Genomic DNA, 21,428 nt, shown 5'->3' with positions numbered 1-21,428 from the left:
AGTTGCCATTTTCTCTTCTGAAAAATGCAGGTAACCATGATTATGGTAGCTCCCCACCCATAGGATACTGGAGGAATGGATATAATGCCTCACACATTATAAGCCCCAAGACATGTTGCATATTATTGGTTATCATAAATCCATTAGATTATCATGCCATCACCTTTCAGCCGTAGAATGGGTACAACTCTCATACAGTCATACTTTTTAATTCTGTGGGAAATGGGTATTTTTCTCTGAACCAAGATTATCTCCCAAAAAAGGTTCTGAGGAGCATATGAGGTATCAAGAATGCCATTGTCCATGTTCTCGTCCCTTTTATAATTAAAAAATCCAACCTTCTGCAGAAGTACAGTGCTAAATGACAGCCCAGCCCAAGGACCACTTTGGCTAATTAGCACACTTGCATTCCAGGATTTCCTGACTCCCCGCTGCCACTTGTTGTCAGCTCCTTGAAACTGCAGAGACTGCCTCTGCAGGTGTGGAGAGCGTGCTTGAATCACTGAGGGTGCATGAGAGAGCAAATTATTTAGGCAATAGAGCTGAAAATGTGGGCAAATTAGAATTTTTCATAGCAAGATTGTGCATTGTTAAGCCAATGCATGATTATATGTGTGTGTCTCGCTTCAGATATTCTGCTACACAATAAACCTCTTTGCTGCGATGAATATGTATGTGGACTAATTTAATCAATATACTTGTGACAGTAGTGGTGTCTGACAGAACTCATCCTTTGAAATTCTGGCTGAGTTAATGTGCGCAGTATATACATGGGCCAAGACTCATAATTTGTGTTAAAAGACAAGTATTTTGAAAAGAAACAACACTGCCTGTTAGAAAATGAAAAAGCCTGAAGGATAGGAAGCAAAGGGCAAAGGGATTTTTGTCCTTTTCCCTCTTATTGGTCTAAAACCTCAAATTTAAGGAACTAAACTGCCTTTTTTTTTTTTAAATATTTATTTGAGAGATTGTGAGAGAGAGAGAGAGAGAGAGCATGAGAAGGGGGAGGGACACAGGGAGCCGGATGTGGGACTTGATCCCAGGACTCTGGGATCATGACCCAAGCTGAAGGCAGTCGCTTAACCAACTGAGCCACCCAGGTGCCCTGCTTTCTTTTTTTTTGGAAAAAAATACTGACAGGCATTTTGTTGTTGTTGTTCTCATTGATATATTTGAATTCTGTAAATTGACGAAAAGGTGGAGGGAAGTGGCTTTTATGCATTGTTGGATTAAATGGAAGGTTGAGTTAAGTGCCCTGGTCCAATCTGCAAATGTTTGCTTTCTGGAAATATCAACACATGTGATCAGATCACATTCAGAGAGTTTGCTTTTTGGAGCAGGTGGATTTTAATCATTTCCTAAAGAGCCCTTGCAACTCAGATTGTCTTCTGAGATAAGAGAGCCAACCCAGAGGGTAAGCTAGTCTAGTTTCATCTGACCATTCAGAATACTTGAACTTTGCTGTGGAGAACCCTCCCATCACGTTACCATGAGATTCCTGGTGAAGCTTTTCTTATACCCATTCTTTGGCCAACATTGTCTACAGGAATGAAGCACAAACGTGGTGGCGGTCAAAGGTCAAGGCTCATGGCCCGCGCTTGAAAATACAGGTCAATCTACAGTGAATCCATTCATATTAAGCATCTTAACCTCCATAAGTCTTGGGAAATAAGTCTCAGCTTGAGTGCCCTCCAGATGCTAGGACCCTGGGAACTGAAGGAAGGTGAAGTTTAGGAGCCCGACTCAAGCCAGCAGCCCTATCAATGCAGCGGTTTACACCAAACTCTGGGTCTGTGCTCCCATGACCCTCCCGCCTTCCCTTCCATTACCACCTCCCGCCCCCGCAGCCAGGCCATGAGTCGTTCCAAGGGCAGAAGTGCCAGGCTATGATCCCAGGGCCACCGCCATCACGAACAGACCCCTCCATGCCAGATCTCCATACCACTTGTAGGATCACAGCAGTCATTGGCAGGCATTTTGGACCTGCCTTAAGCATTACCATTTCATTTCTCATGCGTAATCCACTAGGAGCCCAGGCAGAATGAAGAGCAATACATTATTCTCCATTCGATCCAGATAGTTCTACTCAGTGTTCCCAATATGGTCTGCCCAGGGCCTTCATAACTTATAAAGAGCTAAATAAATAGATGTGCTTGATCTCTCCATTGTTAAGCTGGAAGGAAGGTAACTCTTGAAAGGTCTGGAGCTCAGCACTGAGGCTGCTTTAATTGCCTCACATCGTTTTGATGCCTACTTAAACTACAGGGTTTAGCCTAGTTTGTTTGTGTCTGATTTCTGTGATTACGGCTTGAGGTAAGACATAAGCAGAAGCAGCTCAGTGTCAGTCTTTTTATTTCACATATAAATTTTGTTTAATAGGTGGTCCAAGTACTTTATGTTGCCTAATTATTCTATTCCTTAGGGCTTGGGGTGGGAGAGGCTGGTTCTCATTGCAGACTAGTTAATTCCTGTGGGAAAATCCAGGCCATCACTCTCAGCTGATAGCACCTTTCAGAATGTCTCTACCACCGCGTGGCTTTTGTGTCTCAAAAATGTTGGACGTAACTCTGTCTAAAGCTACAGACAATATGTGACACAAAACTTGGCCTTGACTCTATTAAAAGTTTCAGAGGGGGAGCTATCAATGTGAAGCATCATTAGAGTTCAGATTTCATAAAGAATTTCCTTGAAGCAATCAAATAAGACACTAAGATGAGGCAGACTTAGAAATTATCATTTTTGTTTAATGCGACCTTACCACACATTGGGCTGCGGAGCTCAGAATAGACAGTATACAAAGACACCATTATTGATGTATTAGAAGGCTTACCCATTATGGAAAATATATTGGATGTGAAATTTTAAGCAGTCTCTAACTGGACAGTGAAGCTCACTATGTCAACACAAAAAGTGACTGATGTGAGAGGTGCCTGGGTGGCACAGTCGGTTAAGCGTCTGACTCTTGGTTTCAGCTCAGGTTCATAAGATGTAGCCCCTTGGCAGGCTTCGTGCTCAACGTAGAGTCTGTTTAAGATTCTCTCTCCCTTCTTCCTCTCTCTCTGCCCCTACCCCCACCTCCACACTCGCTCACTCTCTCTCTTTCTCCCCTAACTCTCTGAAATAAATAAATAAATCTAAAAAAAAATGATAGACACGAAAAGGGACTCTCCATCTGGAATAGCTTGTACTCCCTAAAAAGTCATCACAGTACTTGTACTAGTCCCCTGGAAAGGAAGTCAGCAGGTACACATGGTTTATAATGAGGCTAAATCCAGTAATTTAATGTATACTGTTTCTGAGTATTGAATGCAAACGTCACATCAAATCCAGAGTAAGTGGTTGTGGAGATTATTCCAGGGTATGGGATTATACTGGAAGGAAGAGCGGGCTGTATGCATGTGTGTGTTCCTCACAAGATGCAACATATTCCTTGGATACGTCATTGCATTGTGTAAGGCATGGGGCTAGGTAGGGGCTGTATGAAAATGAAGTACACTTAATGCTCTTACAACTCTGTTTGTGTGTGTGATATAGTAATCTGACATGATAGCCATAGTGAAAACTGTGGAAAATAAAACTTAGTGTAATGGGATATTCTGGGTACACTGGTGAACATTGCCACCCTCCGTATACAGCTCAATATTGTTCTTCTTTATTTCACATATAAGTCATATTTAATAAGTGGGCCAAGAACTTCATTTTGTCTAATTATTGCTGAGGTTATTTTTTTTTTAATCCTTACTTATGTCCTTTCCAACCAGCTGCGCTCAAGGTATATTGTGTTTGCTTAGAAATGTGCTTTGTCATATTTGAGAACTTCGGTGTGATAGCTATTAGATATTGGACGGTCTTCCAACGTGAGGCATCTTCAAGTGATCCGTTGGTTAGAAACATATGCACACTGTACTGGGCAATCAGTTTCTAGCATAAAGAACTGAGAAACTACATATACTATTCGTTAGGATTCACCATTATTAAATTCAGATAGGATATTAACTTTATGGTTGAAAGATTTTGATCGTACACAAATGGACTGATTTTTAACACATGCCAACTACATTAATTAAAAAAGATGATTAAGGCATTCTTAACTTGCCGGCATATGTAACTTATTAATATTTTGAATTGAATCATTTTCCTAAGCAGTCTTGACTTTCTGGAGTATATATATATTTTTCCCTACCAGTGGAGCTATAATGCTCAGCCAAGACAGATTTATGACCTTTTAAAAATAATGATGGAAAATGAGATCGGAGGAAACATTTTAGTATCTGCTTTGCTCTGAGGCCTAAACTGCGAGCTCTCCAGTTCTTGAAGGCTTTGAAATGCTGATTCCAGTCTTCTTGTGGGTTCTTAAACACCTTCTCAAATGACCCATTTTAATAACCCGAAAGCTATTATATAACGAGCAGCCATAATTTAGTCCAGGGCTCTAGGGGGACCCTCACAGTTCAGCAATGAATAGTTAATGCAGTATAATGTTTAGCAGGTTATTAGTTTTCACTATACAAATGCTGATCAGGGAACGCTTTTATAAGGTGTTTAAAAGAAAATGTAATTAACTGGTTGCGTGCTTCTGTTGCAGCTCAAATTGAAATTATTCCTTGCAAGATCTGTGGAGACAAATCATCAGGAATCCATTATGGTGTCATTACATGTGAAGGCTGCAAGGTAAGCCTTTTTAATTGTTGTTGTTGTTGTTTCTATTAATGTTAGAATGTGTCTTTGTGATGTGACTTCTCCTGTGTCTGAAAATTCAACTCCTCGGCATTTTGAGTGATGAGAGATGACAGGACAGAATAAATATTTTGGTGTTAAATTACAATTAAGCAAGTCATACATATTATGTCTTCCGTCAAAATAACAGGAGGCTAGAGAAAAGTATTTGAGCATTGCTCGTTTGTCACTTCCAAACCTACAATTGATAGAACTGATAAACTATCCCTTTGGTTATCTTTTTTAAAAAAGAAGTGACTCTGGATTTCTGTAGTGTCCCTGTTAAAAGCTTTATAGGAAGGTATTTCCAGTCGTTTAATCGGAATGTGATTGAAAGTCTTATTATTGGCCCACATATGTTGATACATCTGGCCAATTTATGGCAAAGCCATTGGAAAGAACTGGGTTCTGGTCCTAGTGCCATCCCGTGCCCCTCTTGTTGTGGGCTTGTCTTAATGTTTTAGTGACTCAGTTTCTTCATCTATAAAGTGGGCATAACACATGTTCTTCCTACCTCTTAGAACTATTCCAAGGATAGAATGAAAAACTGTGAATAAAAGTTCCTTATAAACTGAAAAGTGCTGTTTCAACCTAAATATTATCTTATTGCTGTTGTTACTGTTTTAATTATTGCTGATGCCGATCGAGGGCAATGTGTTATAGCACATGCATAATTTGAGAATCGGAATAGAGATGTTTATCCTAATCATTCAAGACCTCCAAACCCAGATTGCCTCTGTTATTCAAATTCAAATCTCAATTTATTAAGATTTAAATCCTCCTGCTTATATTGGAAGGGCCTTGAGACAGCTTACAGGATAAAACAGTGCAAAATAAATAGGCGAGAAGCTATTTAAACATGCAGGCGGCCTCTGAGACAACTGATTGCCACTGAACCAGGCTTGAATTAGCCCTAAGGCATTTTGAGGCTGCGGCAAAAGAAATAAAAATAAAAATAAATAAAATAAAATAAAATCCATGCATTTGGTTAGCTTTCCTTCAGTGAAATTAGAAAATATAACGTCACAAAATACAAAATCACCTTCAGACCCAAATAACTACTGAGAGACTTCAGGGAAGTTTGCCTCGTAATTTCCTTAAGTCTTTGTTTTACTGTTAACTCATCATCACATGTGCTGCTTTGTACACGTACAGATGTTTCATACTGATCCCATCTTGGGGACACTTGGGTTTTCTACATACCTCCAAACATACTTTTTTTCATCACCTGCCTTTTAGAAATAGGGGGCTTGCTACTGAAAGGGGATTTTTTTTTTTTTAAAGATTTTATTTATTTATTTGTCAGAGAGAGCACAAAGCAGGGGGAGTGACAGGCAGAGGGAGAAGCAGGCTCCTTGCAGAGCAAGGAGCAGATGTGGGGCTCGGTCCCAGGACCCTGGGAACATGACCTGAGCTGAAAGCAGTTTCTTAACCTACTGAGCCACCCAGGCATCTCTGAAAGGGGGATTTTGAATTGTTCCTCTTTATAGTAACCCTCAGGGCCTCAGGTTCTAGATTACCAAGAGAAAAACAAAATGATGTACTTTTACTTCTCAGCTTACCCTCCCTCAAAATTAATCAATTAAGTAAATAATAGTCAAAAAAATGAAATCAGCTGCCTGGCTTATCCCATCTGGGGACAACTGTCATCCTGTTGACTTTCAGAGTTACTTCTGCTGATGTGGCTGGGCACCTGTCACCCCTCACCTTCACCCAGACCTTCTTGTCCAGGCGCAGGATGGCACAGCCTGTCCTGGTGAAGCGTGTACAGATGCCAGGGCCCCCTAGCGGAAGTTCTGAGCAAACTTGACTCTGTGCGTTGCATCTCATCTAGTTAAGCTCTTCCGTCGACCGGGTTCTGGGCATTAACCAGGTGACCTTTCATTCTGCCCCGAGCAACTGGCCACTCTCTCCGAGGCTTTTAGAAATGCCACGTGTGGTTTTAGGTACCAACCAAAGTGAGCACCTCAGGTCGGCGTCTGAGGCAGGGCCAGAGTGGGGGTGAAGGCTGCTTTGTGTGAAATAACGCAACAGTGCAGAAAATTCATGAACAACATGCTGTTCAGTAAAAATGGGACTGTCTGAGAACCACTGGGCTTACATAGGCAGGAACAATGCATGTTTCCTTTTTATCCCCAATACTTATTTATGATGAAAATTAAAGCCATAAGAAAACAAAGGGCAGGTGGCATTTTATTGTTGTCATTTTTCTAGATTCCTTCCCCTGATCTTGTACAGCCCTGATGCCGAAGTGCATTAGGGTTATCTGTGGTTCTGTTCTCCTGTCCTGTTGACTTTTGTACAACAGAAATCACCAAAACAAACAATTAAAACTTAATTTTATTAACAGACTGGGCCTAGGCCCAGTCTGGGACCTGTACAGTGGTATGTGTTTATATTGGATGCATATAGTGTTTGCTGTGCAATTATAGCTTCTCTGCCGTAATTAATCTTTTTACTTCTGGTTGTGGTGAAGTCAAGAGACTTCTGCTTTCGCCGGGGACGCTAAGGATTTATCATTCTCTAACCAGGTGCGGGTGGTTATGGCATCATAAATTATAAATAATTTATCTCTGTGATAGGATCAGTAGACATATGGAAAATTTCTAATTATGTGTATAAATAGATACCTAATGAAAAGAAAAGCAAGTCACTCAATCATTCCCGAGCTCATCGTTTTGCGAATGTATTTTAAATTGCGTTTTAAAGCCAACCATCTGAAACCCTAAGAAACCAAAGAACCTGTTTAGTTGCTGAGATGATTATTTCTTTTACCACATATTTGCTCAGGTAAGCATTGCACATAAGCCTCAAGAATGATGCAAGTTTGGTAGCTCTTTTCTCTGGCTCCTGGGTGTTCCCAGCCTACTCTCTCCAAGTCCCCTTTGCTTCCCTGTAGAGAGACAATATTGTGGCATGCTTATGCTCTGAATTTGGAACCAGACTGCTTGGGTTTGAAGCCCAGTTCTGCTTTACCAGCATGAGCATCTACCCAATCTCTCTGTGCCTCTGTTTTCCCCGTCTGTAAAATGAGGATAGACACCGTAGTTACTTCCCAGTTAGGTAACGCACCGAGAAAAGTGCCAGGCATACAGCAGTCATTCAGTAACTGTTGGCTGCTGTTAGAATCATTGCTAGACAAATTCTGTACACTTGAGTCATGCTGCGCTAGTCAGATATCATTTCCAGAACATGTATGGGTCCAGTCTTGATTTTTTTCTGTGACCATTTGCTATTTTTTATGTGGACTCTGCTATTAAAAACAAAAATATGAGCACCCCCTTGGGGCCAGGCACTATATAAGCACTGTAAGTGTTTATATCCAGAAGACCTGACCATGTCAAGCAGTTTATGGTGTAGTTGTAGAGATGAGGTCTGCACAGGGGCAATGCAAGAACTAAATCCTAGGTTTAATAAACCAGAAGTAATTTTTAAAAAGGGAGGGGGCAGTTCAGAAAGAGATCCATGCATTTAAGGTCAATTAAATTTTGACGAAGATGCCAGTTGAATTCAATGAAGAAAAGATGGTCATTTCAAATAATATTTCTGCAACAATTGGACAGTCATATATGAAAAAAAATTAACTTCACATTTATACCTCTCACTGAAGGCAAATATTAACTTAAAGAATGTCCTAAGCATAAAACGTGACTCTATAATATCTCTACAGGAAGTCATATATTTTTGTAATAGTAGACATACAAATATTGCTCAGACCACACACTGAAGTCCTTACCTTATTTTTAAAAAGAGCAAATTGGGGTTAATAGAAATTAAAAACTTGTACCTTTCAAAAGATATCATCAGGAAAATGAAAAGGCAAGCCATATACTGGAAGAAATAAAAGAAAAAAACCAACAAATTTTAAAATAAACGGACAAAAACAATAAAAAGATACAGTAACTTGAACAATCTCTTCACAAAAGCTGGACAAGGAACCCGTGAACACGTGGCTATATTCTCAACATCTTTAATCATTAGGGAAACGTAAATAAAACTGCAGTTTAAATACCATGCATTTAATGCATTAAATGCATTAACCTGCCTTTAAATTCCATGACCTGTTCATTTGAAAGGCTAAAATTAAAATAGAACAAAACAAGTAAAAGAGCAAAACCACTGCCTAGAACAGACATGATGATGATGCAGAGAGACTGGCAAATCTTGCAGTCTTCTATGCGACTTGAGGGTCTGTGACATGGTACACAGCCCCTTTGAAAAAAGATGGAACTATGATCCGTTATCAACCTAATGTATGACCTAACGACCCATCCTAGACATTTCCCCAAAAGTAACAAAAGCACCTGTCGTAGAAAGACTTTCAGATAAATATTCATAATGGCCATAAACTGGAAACAATCCAAATGCCCATCAGCTGATAAATGGATAAAAGAGTAAGAGCCGTAGAAAGGAGTGGCGCTTAGCAATAAGAGAAGATATACGGTACGTGCACAGAACAACATGATCGTGAATGAAAGAAGCCAGAAACAAAAGAATAGTTACTGTATGATTGCATTTCTGTGTCATTCTAGAAGAAGCAAAAATTTTAAATTTTAAATCTATAATGGCAGACAGCAGATGTGGTAACCTGGAACTGAGGTAAGGAATGACTGCTAAGAGAAAGACACTTTTTGTGGCTTGTGGCAATGTTCCACCTTGATCGTGGTGGTAGTTCCACAGGTGTACACATTGTCAAAATTCATCAAGGTGAACTCGTCACAATGGTGCATTTTTGTATTTAATTTATGCCTCAATGAAGTGTATTTAAAGCACACACATATATATATAAAGAACTAAATCCTGAACTAAAGCTACAGTCTATGGTGTGGCACAAATAACACATACCCATGAGGCAGCAAGAACCTGGAGGTGGGGAAGTCTTGGTTGTCTTTTAGGGACAACATATAACCCCGGTTGACTGGAACAAGGGGTCACTTTCTGTGGATTGAGGGAAATAAGGAAGGGTATGCCATTGCCAATTTTTTAAAGGCTCTATTATACCAAGGTTTTTATTAGAAAGGTACTTTACTTGTTCTTTTCTCCTTTTTTTTTTTTAAGATTATTTATTTGAGAGAGAGAGAGAGGAAAAAATTTGCATGCGAGCATGAGGGAAGTAGGGGCAGAGAAAGTCTTAAGCAGACTCCATGCTGGGCACAGAGTCCTCCTGGGCTTGATCCCACAAGCTTGAGTTCGCAACCTGGGCCAAGAGTCAGAAGCTTAACAACTGAGCTCTCCAGGAGCCCCTCCTTGTTCTTTTGAAATAATGAGGGAACAGTGTACCAGCTTTGGTCATCCCTCAAATATTGCATTTCAGAAAAACCTAAAATCCAGGCCTGCAGGAGCTTAGGTCGGTCACTAAAGTTGTTTCTGAGCTCTTAGAACAGAATTTAGTCCCAGCCCTGGGTGAGCAGTAGGAGAGGGGGTGGGGTAAGCTGAGGCAGGTCTGCCCGGGACGAGGGGCCAGGCCATGGAATGGGCAGGAAGAGGAATAGGCCAGAAATAAAACAAGAGGCTGTAGATGTTAGGGTTGAGGTTCAGTCTTCAAAGTGGATAAAAATGCTGAAGTGTTTATAGAAAAATGACACCAGTTGAGGTTTCCTTTGAGAAATGGTCCTGTTTCTCATTTCACTTCCATTCCTGGCTTCATCATTAGATACAGTGACTGCTCATGATGATGATGAAAAATTTATCTCACAATAGAAACAGTTTTTTACATATATCCTTTAGACGTTTTAGATCTACAATTTCAATTTTAATTTTTTTTAAAGATTTTTATTTATTCGGCAGACAGAGATCACAGGTAGGCAGAGAGGCAGGCAGAGAGAGAGGGGGAAGCAGACTTCCCGCTGTGCAGAGACCCTGACGTGGGGCTTGATCCCAGGACCCTGAGATCATGACCTGAGCAGAAGGCAGAGGCTTAACCCACTAAGCCACCCAGGTACCCCTCAATAATAATTTTTAAAATATAATATACAATCTAGTATTAGGGTTGATAGGATTGATTTCTGATACATTTAAGACCTTTTGCTCTTGGGGCGCCTGGGTGGCTCAGTGGGTTGAAGCCTCTGCCTTCGGCTCAGGTCGTGATCTCAGGGTCCTGGGATCGAGCCCCATGTCGGGCTCTCTGCTCAGTGGGGAGCCTACTTCCTCCACTCTCTCTCTCTCTGCCTGCCTGTCTGCCTACTTGTGATCTCTGTCTAATAAACAAATAAAATCTTTAAAAAAAAAAACAACCTTTTGCTCTTGATAGGGTAAGAACAGAGTAGCATTCGTTGTCAAATACTTACTCATCAGTTAATACACTTAAGGCGATGTCTTAGGCAAAGTTTCCTTTTCCACCCAATGAAGGGAGAATTTGGAGTAGTTTTTTTGCATTAACTATATACGAGCCTCTTAAGTATAGAGAACAAACAGGGTTGCTAGAGGGGAGGTGGGTGGGGGGATGGGCTGAATGGGTGACAGGCATTAAGGAGGGCACTTGAGGTAGTGGGTGTTATACGCAACTGACTGAATCACTGATGAATCAGTAAATTATACCCCTGAAACTAATGATACACTATATTTTAACTAAATTGAATTTAAATAAAAACAAAAAGGGGAGGGGAATATGCTGTCTGAGATTAACCATGAAAAGCCTTGGGCCACCTTGGGTGGCTCAGTTTTAAGCTTCTGCCTTCAGCTCAGGTCATGATCCCAAGATTCTGGGATCGAGCGAGCCCCACATCATGCTGCCTGCTCAGTGGGGAGCCTGCTTCTCCCTCTCGCACTCCCCCCTGCTTATGTTCCGTCTCTTGCTGTGTCTCTCTCTGTCAAATACATTTTAAAAACAACAACAATGAAAAGCCTTTTCAAAGATATCCAGAATGCAAAATTGGTACTTTTATCCCCCCCCCCTTTTTTTTTCCTGAAAGAGTTAAGGCAGTTTCTGGAGTTTGTATGTATTAGACCAAAAAGAAATGCCCATAAATATTCCATTTAGGCTCAAATTGGATTTTAGAGGATTCTAATATTTTTATTTTAGTCGGGAAATGTCACCAGCTTTGGACCCATTTTATCCGCTTTTCACATTGATATATTCACGCCCAACATCTTTAGTTTAATGTTTTGTAACCCCTGGCCCAATATTAGAGCTATCCATTCAATATGAAAATTAGATGTGGCTCTTACTGCATCCTGTGAGATCAGAGTTTCAGTGCCATTAGATACCAGGTGATGAGAAAGATACTTCATTTCATTCCCTCTTCCAATCCTGTGATGAGATGCACAAGTAGGAGAATGTATGAAACCCCAACGTACATCAAGATGATTTGGAATTTTTTTTCCTGTATTTTCTGTTGCTTTGTTTTGGTCATAACCATGTCCCAGTACCTGCTGTCCTTCCTCAGCTCATAGATAATGCTGGGCTTATGGTCTTGTTGTCAGTAGGGCTCTAATATAGTGTCTGGCTCGGGGCAGGGCTCCTCAGGTTTGCCTGGGGATCACTGCTGTGGAATGTGTTCATTTGGATTGAGTCTGAGTGTGGCGGATCACAGGACGGCAAAGCAGACATCTACACTTACCAAATATGACACACGAGGTCAGCTTTAATCAGAGATCATTTGCACATACAATTCTACAGGGAGGCCAGTCATTATTGAAGGGGAGAGTAGTTCAGGAGATCTATGATTCCATGATTTATTGCTACCAGCTGTATGAATGTAGAGCCATACCAGCTAAACTTCTGTGAATGAGCTTGCCTCTTCTTTCCCAAAGAACAAATCCCCCAGGGACGCCTGGGTGGCTCAGTTGGTTAAGCAGCTGCCTTCGGCTCAGGTCATGATCCCAGCGTCCTGGGATCGAGTCCCACATCGGGCTCCTTGCTCCTCAGGGAGCCTGCTTCTCCCTCTGCCTGCCATTCTGTCTGCCTGTGCTTGCTCTCTCTCCCTCTCTCTCTCTGATAAATAAATAAATAAATAAAATCTTTAAAAAAAAAAAAAAAAGAACAAATCCCCTTCTTCATTTGCTTCCTTGAGGACTATGATTGCTGCTCCCCACCCCTTTTTAATTCTATCATTTCCTCTGCTTCTTCCTGTCTCTTGATTTTAATCTATTCATGCCCTCTCCTTATCCCTCAGTAAAATTAAATAGACAGTTATTTTCTTCCTTAACTTCTTCCTTAACTTTAAATACTTAAATATCCAAAGATATTTCTTCTTCCTCCCCCCAACCCCATGTTTCTGAATATTCTCAACAGAAAGTTCCCCAGAGAAATAAATTTGTAACAGTTCGTCATTTACAGAAGGGATTCTCTGCTGTGAGAGGGAGACATACACCCACAACAGTCTCCCCAAATTCCAGTTTTTTAGTTGTATTGGAAAATACAATAATTCAGGCAGGCATAGGAACATTCATAATAAATCATAGAGTTATGAATAAATCTTGGTTGTCAAAAGCAAATGTGTAGCCGTTCCAAAGCGTCTGCCATTAGAATTCAGCAAGGCAGCTGTCAGCTGTTTTCTTGTAATTAAACAGCCAATGAACAGCTAATTAAGACATATGTGTATACAGAAGTGGAAGTGGGTATGTTAATGAACTGTAGGAATCAATTCATTAAGTGAAAATTGTCAAAAGACCAAACATCAGATCAGCATTTCAGCCTCTGCCTTACTGAGAAGGAGCCCCAAACAGGAGGGGAGCCTCTCGCCAAAGACCCTCTGAGCACCTTTCCAACCACACCCATAGTTCTCCGTCCAGCCAACCCACACTTCTGGGCAAAACTACTAATAACACCAATAGGAAATGCCATGTATATTTCAAAGCTTTTTTATTAAGTAGATCCAGCAAATGAAAATATTTTCCTACCCGTATATAAACGTGGTATTTGATACTCTATGAAATGCCACCTCCCTCTCCTATGTCTAAACCATTACATGAAACTTTGACTACAGAGCTGAAAAGTGGGACTTCAGGGCTTGTTTGGTTTTGTTGTTTATCTTGTTCTGTTCAATCTGCCCTATTGTGTTTGTCTTGATGCTTTTGGGGGGGACTATATTAAGAAGTCTGTGGCATTTGGAATAAGGTGCATCTAGGGTTCAGTGATTCAAATCCTGCCTCCTCCCCTTATGTGCTGTGTGACTTTGGACACATGGCTTAACCTCTCTGTACTTGAAATTTCTCATTGTAAAACAGAAATACTTGCTTTGCAAGGTTAATGTGAAATGCAGATCAGTAATTTTTGGCAAGTGTCCTACACGGTGCCTGGTATTGAATAGGTATTCAGCATGTGATTGTCACCAGTTTTTAATTAGTACTGTCATTTTTCCCATGGTCATTCATTCAGCAAGCATTTCTTGATTTCTGTAAGTACTGGGTTAGCTCCTGGAAACAAAGAAACAAAGCAAATCAGTAAGGGAGACCTGGCCATAAGGGTGCACATGGGATGGGCCCCCCAACCAGCCTTGGGAGGGGCAAAGTCAGAGAAAGTGATTATCTCTGTGAATCCTGAAAAGAAGGGGGAGCTTCTGGAAGTGGGGATAAGTGGGAGAGTTGGGGGGTTGCCCTTGGAGAAACCGTGAACTCAGCAGTTCAGGCATGGCTAGAGTGTGTCTTTGAGTAGAGGACTAAATGTAGGAGAGAGTTGCCTGGACAGGTGGTCGTAGCCTGGTCATCAGTAGGGAGCCATTGAGAGCTAAGAAGCAAGGAAGTGACCCGATCAGGTTGATGTTTGAGAAAAGGTCTTCAGTAACTTTGTGAAAATGGATTGGAGGGAATGTGAATGGAAGCAGGGAGACCAGTTGGGGGACTGTATAGTAACCAACTTGGGAGATGGTAGATTTATAAACTTGAGAAAATTGCAATAAAAATGGAGAAGAGTAGAAGGATTTGAGGACTAGGAAGATGGCAAGAAACAGCCTAATATGGTGACTGCATGGGTGCAGGAGGGGAGGCGGTAGGGATGAAGTGAAGCCTATCGTTCTGCCTTGAATAATTAGGATGAAGTCAGTCTTTTGTCTGAGCAAGCAAACACCAGAGGAGACGAGGCCAGGAAATGGGCAGTAGGCTGGGATATGTTCTGTTTTGAATGAAGATAAAACCATTCAGTTGAAGTGACTGAAGAATGTGTGTGTCTGTGTGTGTGTGTAGGGGGGGAGTGGTGACAGGGCTATAGAAAGTCAAACCACCACTTTGGGTAGAGACCCATCCGAAGTAGGGAGGATTCATTCAGACAGCCTGATGGGTACCTGGGGAAGGCTGTGCTCAGTCCAGTCACGTGCTGGTCAGTTTTTAACAACTGAGTTTGGAAAACAGTGTCTATCGGTATGTACATAACTTCAACGTATATGTCACTGATGTAATGTTACACAATTCACAAATAGTAAAATCTACAATATCCTACCCTATAAACTTCATATAGACAAGTTATTTTCACTAAGTGCTCTCAGTAATTTCTGCTGAACTCCTACATCCGTACCTGTGGTTGCATATGATGAAAGACTGTGGTGCCACCATGAATGTTGATATTTTCATTTACATTAATGAGTAAGAGGAAAGTGAAATAAGGAAGATGTGTTTCAGAACTTCACTCATTCACCAGTGATGACGTGAACAACCTCTTTGCTTAATCAGATAATAGTTTCTAAATACGAGAAGAATATTTCCTCACATTTGTTGTGCTGTTCACAAAGTGATGGCTACAGATATTATATACATCTACCTTAAACCCGCATTATTGTTTTCCTTATCATTTTTAAATCTAGACCATAAGTGGCATAAAAATCACCTCCCAGTTTGTAGCTTTTGGCAGTTTCTATGGTACAGATACTTCCAGCACATGGTCAATTTCAGGCCTCCCAACATGACCCCTCACTAAATGCAGAGTAGGGAAGACATAGCACACCATCGTGTAGTATTCCCACTGTCCGGATGTAACTGATGTAAATATCCTCAGGAACATGGATAAGACCAAATAATAAAATAATAATAAGTTAATTTTTAATAATAGCTATGTTTAACAATTGGTTCATGAAACTCCTGAAAAAAAAATTTTTAAGATTTTATTTATTTACTTGACAGACAGAGTTTACAAGTAGGCAGAGAGAAAGGAAGGGAAGAAGGCTCCCCGTTGAGCAGAGAGCCTGATGCAGGGCTCTATCCCAGGATCCTGGGACCATGACCTGAGATGAAGGCAGGGGTTTTAACCCACTGGGCCACCCAGGTGCCCCAAAACTCCTGAAATTTTAATACTCACCTCTTGCAATCTGGAATGAGCCTTTTCCCGTATGCCATGGCCTCAGTCCCAGTCCTGGAGAACTCCAAACTAGTAGGAGTGAGGAACAATCATAGAGTAAAATCAAAAGTTAGGCATTAGAAGTTTCCAGAGGACGAAGGCAGAAATTAGAAATAAAAGTCAATGAAAGGCACTTTGAAAGGCTAAGGGAGGAAATATTGGAGAGTTCTCTTGCAGTCTGTGGAAATCGATATAGATGGTGTGTATGAGAAAGTCAGGATTGTGTGATGTCACTTCTCTTGGCCCAACACTTCAGAAGAGATACTTAAGTGAGAGGGGACTGTACTTAAAACTAGGACACTGGACTTTGAGTGTCAGCACTTCTACTTACCAGGCATGGGGCTTTAAGTCACTAACAGTTCTGAGCTTCATTTTTGTTATCTACAAATTAAGAATACTAGAGTAGATCTGTGCTTCTTAACATGGGGAGGGCAGTGCAGTCTTCAGGAAGCTTTGTTAAAACATTTATCATACAAATTGATATGCCTTTTTTTTTTTTTTTCGGCCTGCAAAAATGGTGCCTTCATATTGTTCTTCAAACTGTATGTATGTTCAGGACTATATTCCCCAGAGGTTCTGGTTCAGTCTCTTTCAGGTATATATTTTTTAAAGCTTCCTGGATGATTCTGATGCACCATCTGTTTGAGAACCTTTGAACTTGATAATCTGTCAACTTCTTCCAGTTCTAAAGGCTGCTGGTATTATTCTAATGAACCATTTGCAGTAACTGCATGTTGGTATAGCACCACTAGGTGGTGGTAGTGTGCCACAGTCCCACCAGGTCCTACTACCCTGAAATTCATCATGGTGGCTTTCTGCTCAAGCCCGCCATGTTCACAAGGGCCCATCTCCATGTATTTTGACATCCGTAGAAAGTGAACTTTTAAGAAAGCCAAAGAAGTAATTCATTAGCTCATCTTTTGGCAATAAAACTCCAAAACTGTGAACTTAATATTTTTTCTAGCTGTCTCATAGCTTCAGTAGTTTCTCTCTTTATACATACCTCTTCAGCTCTACCCCAAACTCCAGTGCACCGGTTTGTGCTGTCCCTGCCCTCTCTGTGGCCTCATACTCCCCAAGCCCTAGAACGTGTGTCTCAGCTCACTCATTTCTCACTGGGACCCTTTCCAGGATTGCTCCTTGTCAGTAGAGATCCCGCTTCTACATTCATGTATGTATTTCTACCTTTAGGTGGGAAGATACCATATTTTATACCTTTCTTCCTCTTCCTTCTTGCTCTCCTAATCCTCCTCCCTCTTATGTGTTCTTTAGCTTTAAATATTTTAGTTTAACTTCCCAAATCCTTAAGCCCCTGAGAAATCGCCAGGAATGCTGAAATGAAGAGAAAGAGGGAGAGAGAGAGAGAGAGAGAGAAGGAAGACCAAGCCCTCAGTCTGTCTGAAATGCAAAGTTCAGGGTTTATCTGAGTCATGCAGGCTTAACCTCTCTCTCCTTCATAGCTCTTACCTTATAACCCTACTTGACCCATCCCACATGGTATGTGATAGCTCTCCTCCTGGGCATGACTCTGTTGCCTCAGTCCAAAAGCAGGATCCCTTCTCTGGCTCTTGGCCACTCCCAGAACTTTCAGCAGCTAGTTGCTCTGCTGACTCAGTGTAGAATAAATGGTGTTGTGAAGAGCAAGGTGTGTCTGTTTGCTCGCCTACTTTTCCCAAACGCTTCAGAGCTGAGCCATCTAAAGAAGTATAGTTCTCTTCTTCCGAGCTGATAGCTTGAAGACTTAATTCCAGCCTCAGTGCTCAAAGCCCATGTGGAATGCTTTGTGGATTTGTCTTGCAATTAATGGCATAATTACTCAGACACCTCTCATGATAGAGGTCTTAAGTGACATAGTGTCCTTGACATAAGTTTATTGTTGTTGTTGGTGGTGGTGGTGGTGGTGGTATTTTATTTGTTTTCCAAATGACTCCAAATAATGTAGAAATAAATAAGGTGAATAAAAGGAGACCTAATGCTATGGTCAGAAATGAGGGAAAATGATGAGTTCGTGAGACTGTTTTTTTCCGGGGACTCCAACCGACATCAGGCCATAGAAGGAGGAATCTGGAAAATGCCTGGGCAGGGGCTGTTAGTCCTGCCAACAGGGCTAACCTGAAGGAAAACAGCACTTTCAGAGTAGATCAGTTCTGCTACTTTATTCATACCTGTCTCTGCCTAATTTAATGGTTGCCCTCTCTGAGAATAACCAAGTGGGAATCCTTTTGACATACAAGGGCAAAATAAAAAGGATAAAAGTGTGTGTTCTAGAATTAAACCACATGAATTCATATCCTGCCTTTACTCCCTGCTAGAGGTGGGGCTCTAAGAAAGTCACGTACCGAAAACCAAGGAGATGGTAGTGCCTTCCTCACACTGCCCTCATCAGAATTATGGAATGTCATCCACATAAAGCACAGGGTGCCTGGCACATAATAAGCACTGTTTTAACGATACCTGAGATTTGTTTGAATTGTGTAGGTAGGACACACAGACACAAAAATATCACGAAGGAAGAAGGCTTCATACTCACAGGTCCCTATAAACAGGAGGGGCCACAGTGGAAAGTAGCAGGCTCAATCAGGAGGTAGAAGGGAGAAGGGGACAGAACGCACAGAGACTTCACTGTGATTTCCCATAGGAAGGAATGGGCAAGGCAGGGTAAGCAGGTTTAAGATTGGCTAGATTTAGACAGCTCTGGTCTCTAGGGGCCGCCCTGGCTGTCTGGTATCTGGTCCTGGAATAAAATGGGTGGGGCAGTAGTGGCCCAGAGTTTGAGAACTTCATCGAGGAGGTGGTTGGGTATAGGGGCTCTGGATTGGTTGGTTTGTCTATGAAAAGTGTGCTTCCAGACAGGTTGCTTGTGATCTCTAGGAATTAGCTAGTCCAGGGAAATGTAATCTCTTCTGGGTCATGTGGCCCCAAGATGTCAAAGCATCAAAAATATGGAATAAAAATATATGATTAACACAAGCACTAATTAAAATTTCTCTATCAGGGTGCCTGGGTGGCTCAGTGGGTTAAAGCCTCTGCCTTTGGCTCAGGTCATGATTCCGGAGTCCTGGGATCGAGCCCCACATTGGGCTCTCTGCTCAGCAGGGAGCTTGCTTCCTCCTCTCTCTCTGCTGCCTCTCTGCCTACTCTCTCTCTCTGTCAAATAAATAAAATCTTAAAAAAATAATAAAATAAAATTTCTGTATCATCGTCATCATCATGCCTTCTCAGCATTCCCTAGTAATAAAGCAAAGTGATGGTTTTATGTGGCTTCTGTGCCATTGTTCTGGAACTCATTAGTAATGGTTGATGTTAATTGGAGTTTGATAAGTAGAAACTAAAAAGTAGCATCTTTTTTGTTAATGACCTAACCATTATTCAAGAGCTGTGTCTAGTTCCGGATTTCATATTTTTGAAGGAAGTGGAGAAACCAGAGAGGATTCTGAGAAGAAATTCTTAATGGGGGGAAGAACCAAGGAGGAAAGGTGACAGATGCTGTGATTTGATCTATAGGTGAGGGATCAGGAGATAGCGTGCCAATCCGTGAGTACTGCTTCCCTTCAGATAAGAAGAGATCACTCAGACATTCTCCATATTTGATGATCATAGAACAAAGTGGAGCAGGTTCATTGTGAAGCAAGCAAAATTCAGCCTTAGCTAAAGGAAAAGCAAGTAATTCCTGATCCTAGGCACCTATAGTGACAGCAAACATGGAGGGTCTGAAGAAAGGTAGCGTCTCAAGGAATAGACCCCTTTCAGCTTTGACAGAGATTATGTATCTCAGACAAACTGAATACCTAGACCCTTGACCTCTTGTATCTCTTTCTAAGGATTATCTGCCTCTGTTACCATTTTTATTTTCTTGAATTCTCTTCATTAAGCTCCAAAGAAAGCTTTACTTCTTCTCACTTCCTTTTTGTAGAGGAGAAAAAAAAACCACACCAAACAAACAAGAAAGCCCACAGCGTTAGATATTTTGAGAAAAGTAAGATTGCTTCACAGAAGAGGCCAGACTTAATACAGGGAGATTCAAAGCACATCAGACAGTCTGAGACCCTGGACCCCCAGCCCTGTCCATGTTTAGGTTAGTGAGTAGTTTGGCAGACAGCCAAGAGTGGGTGATAGGTCAGTGCCCTGCCCCCTCCCATTCTAGGCTGGCTTCCAAAACAAAGAGGTAGGAACTGATATCCTATCCATCTTAGCCATTGACTTAACCCACAGTCACCAACTCTTCACAAAAGAAAGCAGATCTAGTAGATTGCTCTTCCCGTGTAGTTCACGTACCTTTCAACGTACATACTATAGAAAAATCAGAGAGCACAAATAAACAGATCCCTTATTTTTATCACCTTTTAATATCAATAATTGTATTTCTGAAATACCATTTTTACTGGTTTCCGAATATATGGATATCCATATAACTCTTGCAGCTCACTAATGTAGGACATTTAGCATCTTTCTAAATTATTCTTATATTTCAGACTGTACTTACGATGAACATCCTTGTAGATAAGCCTTTATACCATTCTTAATATTCCTTTAAAATGTATTCCCTAAAGGATAATTATTGATTCAATAAATAGACATATTTCTAAGGATTTTGATACAACGGCCAAGTTGACCTCCAGAAAAATCTTTCGGTGAAAAAGTACCTTTGTCAGTGTGCCTGCTACTCTGTCAGTTCTTCAGGATTTTACTTCTCCCCTCTCCACTGGTGTTGACTTTATTGGGGTCATGTATCTTGACCATTAAGGATTTGAAGATGTATATATATATAGTGCTCTTTTGTACCCTTCATGGCTCTGGGTCATGGAAAGGACTCTGGTTACCTTCCTTTTCTTCAGTACCTTCCTAGCTTGCAAAACCACTAAGAGATAAGTCAAAAACAAAAAACAACAACGATTAAAAAAAACCCAACCCCCCCATATATTTAGAAATTAAGAAATGTGCTTCTAAATAATGTATAAAGAAGAAATCTTTTGAAAATTAGAGCGTGTTTTCAAATGACTGGCAATGCAAATACTATATAGCAAAACTTACTCTAAAAGATAACCAAAAGGAAAATGTACAGCTTTAGGGAAAGGATGAACACGGAACATTAATGATGTAGTAAGGATCCAGCTCAAGAAGTTAGCAAGGGTGAATGAATGAAAAAGTGAATGAATACATGAAATCCTTGAGGTCAGTAGCTCCTCAGGCATCTTTGCCTACCTTCTCATTTCCAAAACAGCGCTTAACAAGTAAGTGGAGGGTACACCTGGGTGACTTAGTTAAGTGTCAGACTCTTGATTTCAGCTCAGGTCACAATCTCATGGGTCCTGGGATCAAGCCCGGAGTTGGACTCCATGCTCAGCAGGGAGCCTGCTTGAGATTCTCTCCCCCTTCCTTCTCCCCCCACCTCCCACCAACTCATGCTCACTCAGTTTCTCTCTCAAATAAATAAATAAATCTTAAT

The 21,428-nt window shown here is 41.1% G+C and overlaps 1 protein-coding gene across 2 annotated transcripts in view; it reads left to right on the top strand.

Moving 5' to 3' along the window:
* Positions 1–21,428, top strand: part of LOC111153212 (RAR related orphan receptor A) — a 708,716-nt gene that overhangs the window by 669,045 nt on the left and 18,243 nt on the right. For both annotated transcript variants that reach the window (XM_022512092.1, XM_022512093.1), the window contains one exon: positions 4,586–4,671. In XM_022512092.1, coding sequence (XP_022367800.1) covers positions 4,586–4,671 — 86 coding nt within the window. The remainder of the gene's footprint in view (positions 1–4,585; positions 4,672–21,428) is intronic.

This window comes from Enhydra lutris, unplaced genomic scaffold, assembly GCF_002288905.1.
Source record: "Enhydra lutris kenyoni isolate GAN:26980312 unplaced genomic scaffold, ASM228890v2 scaffoldscaffold31, whole genome shotgun sequence".
Taxonomy (NCBI): Eukaryota; Metazoa; Chordata; class Mammalia; order Carnivora; family Mustelidae; genus Enhydra; species Enhydra lutris.
The sequence above is the reverse complement of the archived record's forward strand: the minus strand, read 5'-3'. Positions and strand labels throughout refer to the sequence as shown.